We start from the raw sequence: 3,745 nt of genomic DNA on the forward strand, positions 1-3,745 counted from the left end.
CTACAGTAATGCACTTTACGTGGGGTTACCCTTGAAGACGGTTTGGAAACTGCAGCTGGTACAGAACGCGGCGGCTCGCCTGATTAAAGGCAGCCGCCGGCAAGATCACATCACTCCAGTGCTGAAGGAGTTGCACTGGTTACCAGTTGTTTTCCGGGCCAAATTCAAGGTGTTGGTTTTGACCTTTAAAACCCTATATGGTTCTGGCCCAGCCTATCTTAAGGAGCGCCTCCAGCAACACCAGACAGGCCGCTTAACAAGATCAGCCTCGGATGGCCTTCTCTCTGTCCCATCAGCCAGGACAGCTAGACTGGTGGGGACGAGGGAGAGGGCCTTCTCTATGTTGGCCCCCACTCTGTGGAACTCCCTCCCTAGGGAACTCCATCATGCCCTCTCTTTAATGAGCTTCCATCGTGCATTGAAAATGTGGTTGTTCAGGCAGGCATTTGGGGTGGGTTAGGGTATTTTTTTAAAAAAATTATGTTAAAATTTTATTGTTTTAAATTGTTTTATGGTGGGTTGTACATCTCCCAGAGTGGCTGGGTGACCAGTCAGATGGGCGATTAATAAATTTAATAAATAAATAAATAAATAAATAAAAATAGGCTAAGGGACTATTTACGTAGCCTATCATGACAAAGAGTAGGGACGCAAATGCTTCCATTTGCGTTGCTGCTCTTTTTGCAGACCAGGGGCAAAAGATGAACCGGACAGCCGACACAAGGTACGATGTACAACTTGGCTTTGTATCCTCCATTTAACACAAGACGAGGGCTCCTGTTTTTCATACCTCTGCTCTGTTGTTGCACACAACTGTGGCCATAAAGGGCAATTTCCCCAACAACAGACCTCCAAAAAACAAGTGCCCCCCTCCTGCATTAAAATGGGGGCTCGAAAGGAGGACAGGCAGAGGAATGACGCATGCGAGCCGATGGGCCTGGTCAGTCCTCCTCCCTGCCAGTGCCGCTGCCACCACAGTTGCCCGGAGGGGGAGAGGAGGAGGAGGAAGCACTGCTCATGTTTCCTCTCCCTCCCTGCCCCTGCTACCACTGTGGCACTGGCGGGGAGGAGGAGGACAGGGAAGGCCTTTGTGCTCCTTCTGTCACACCAGCACTGTTGCCACTGTGAGGGCCAAGATAAGATGGCCAGAAGGAAGCAGCGGTGCCAGCAGGGAGTAGGAGAACCTGTCCCCACCGGCTGTCCAGCGCTCATGTCCTCCTTCTGTGCAAAGGAAGGTAGAGGTCTGACTCCCATTTTGGAGATGCTGACCCTGGGGCACTTGGGGGCCAGGTCCAATGATGCCACATTGCTTGGTGAGCAGAGTCCAGTATCCTGAGTGCAGGGGACTCTGCTGGCCTCCTGGACCTGGTGACCAGACCCAGTTGGGAGCCCACAACAACCCAAAGTATTGGGGGGAAATTTCCTGTTCAAGCTTGTCTCTGTTCTGGTCTTCTATTAATTTCTGGTAACTTGAACTAGAACCATTTGATTCTACACACTCCTCTCCCCACCTCCCACTCCCAGGGTCTATTCTGATGTTTCTTGCTGACCATCTACCAGGAATTTTTTGGGTCCTCTGTAGTTAATATTTCTGATGGGTGCAAAAGGAGAGGAGCTTTTTTCCCAGTTTTTGTTGCTGGTTATCTTATTCTTTTTTTGCTGTTTTTTATTGTTTTTATTGTGTTTTTATTCCTCTTAATACAACACTAATTTGAGGTATTGTATGGCTCTACATTGTCTTGGGAGGGCTTCTGCAGCCAAGAATAAATAAATACATGAATGAATGAATGAATGAATGAATGAATAAAATTCCTTGGGTGATGACGTACCATTCCCAAAATCACCATCCAACTTTTCAGAGGTACTGATATCAGCCATTATGAAAGTCGTGATTACAATTCCTGGGAATTAAGGCTGTGGAGTTGGAATGGCAAAACACAACACCAGTAAACATTTGCCTTGCATGTGTGATAGCCCATCTCCTCTTTCTTTCTTTCTTAGACATGGAGGACTGTTTGAAATGCCACGAGGATCAGTATCCAAGCAAGGACCAGGACAGATGCATCCCGAAGACTGTAACCTTTCTGAGTTATGAAGAACCTTTAGGGAAAGTTTTAGCTTCACTTGCTCTTTCTTTCTCCCTGATCACTGTGTCGGTGCTTGGAACCTTTACTAAGCAAAAAAATACACCAATCGTCAAAGCCAACAACCGAGACCTCACCTATGCTCTCCTCATCTCCCTCCTGCTCTGCTTCCTCTCATCTTTCCTGTTTCTTGGACAACCGAGAAAGATGACCTGCCTCCTTCAACAACCCATTTTTTGTTTTGTTTTCTCAGTGGCTATTTCTTGTGTATTGGCCAAGACCATCACTGTGGTTGTAGCTTTCATGGCCACCAAACCAGGGTCCCAAATGAGGGTCTGGGTGAGGAAGAGACTGGCCACCTCCATTGTCTTTTCTGGCTCCCTCATTCAAGCTGGCATTTGTGCCCTGTGGCTCGGAACCTCTCCCCCTTTCCCAGATTTCGACATGCACTCCCTGATGGAGGAAATTCTTGCACAATGTAATTCAGGCTCCATCATTATGTTTTATCTTGTCTTGGGCTACATGGGAATTCTGTCCATCATTACCTTCAGTGTGGCTTTTTTAGCGAGGAATTTGCCAGACACTTTTAATGAAGCCAAGTTTATCACTTTCAGCATGTTGATATTTTGCAGTGTGTGGTTGTCTTTTGTTCCCATCTACCTGAGCACCAAGGGGAAATACATGGTCAGTGTGGAGATCTTCTCTATCTTAGCATCCAGCGCTGGGTTACTGGGCTGCATCTTGTTCCCCAAATGCTACATTATTGTCATAAGGCCAGAGCTGAACAACAGGGAGCACTTAATAAGAAGAAAGAATTAAGGAACCGTATTAAATCACATTACTGTATCTCTTTCCCTATTCTATGTATCTCTCTTGTGGTGTCCATCAGACTTGAGATAATGCATCTTTTGTATGAGTCACCTTTGGGCATCATACGTCCTTGGTCCACAGTGGATTGTTTTGGGCTCACTGCTTAATCACAAAGGTGACCTAATTTAAGCTGGGAGAGCAGCACTCTCATCAAACAAATGCATGGTAAAACAAAACAAAACAAAAACGACAACACAGTAACAGCAAGTGAATATACTTGGCAGTGAACCTTCAAATGTCTGCTTGGGCTCACACTGAGTTCCAGGAGTGAAAAATTTGAAGGTTACTGAGAAATACGCTGATTTACTCCACTTTCACTGCTCAGATGTCTCATGGAAATGTATGTGAAAATAAGCTTAACGATAAAAAAAAATAAAGCATAAGATTATCTACAGCTGACTATAGTTCAGTGACATGTTTTTTAGTTCAGGTTGTCTATTTGCATACAGCATTTCAAGCCATCTCCTGCACTTTACTCTACTGCTCCAGATTCCAGTGGCAGGGCAATCCGTCTGGCTCCAAAGCAGAGATATCCATCACAGCCACTCACAGCTTTCTCACAGCTTCAGGTTCCCTTTTTGTGCAGTGACTTCCTCTGGCAGCAAATAAATGGGGGTTCAAGGGAGTTCTTGGGGTTAGAGATAAACCTCCAAAACTTTGCTTTGCAATATGAGATTTAAGTTCACTTGCATACTTCAGTCCCCCCCCCCTTAACATGCAGCTGGTTCCTGAAGTGATCCAGACCCCTTGGCTCTATGTAATGGCCCCCCTTGACTCCATTTATCCTTAGC

General features: G+C 46.0%; 1 protein-coding gene across 1 annotated transcript; it reads left to right on the forward strand.

Moving 5' to 3' along the window:
* Positions 1–2,003: 2,003 nt before the first annotated feature.
* LOC146342941 (vomeronasal type-2 receptor 26-like) lies at positions 2,004–2,903 on the forward strand. Its single transcript, XM_084808088.1, has one exon. The coding sequence runs from the start codon at positions 2,004–2,006 to the stop codon at positions 2,901–2,903; it is 900 nt and encodes a 299-aa protein (XP_084664214.1).
* The last annotated feature ends 842 nt before the right edge of the window (positions 2,904–3,745 follow it).

Source organism: Heloderma suspectum, chromosome 6 (assembly GCF_057233095.1).
Source record: "Heloderma suspectum isolate Gila_16-S chromosome 6, 16-S_ref, whole genome shotgun sequence".
NCBI lineage: Eukaryota > Metazoa > Chordata > Lepidosauria > Squamata > Helodermatidae > Heloderma > Heloderma suspectum.

Bases quoted from the DNA above. Each gene is read 5' to 3' on its own strand.
- LOC146342941 (XM_084808088.1), top strand. From the start codon at position 2,004: ATGGAGGACTGTTTGAAATGCCACGAGGATCAGTATCCAAGCAAGGAC.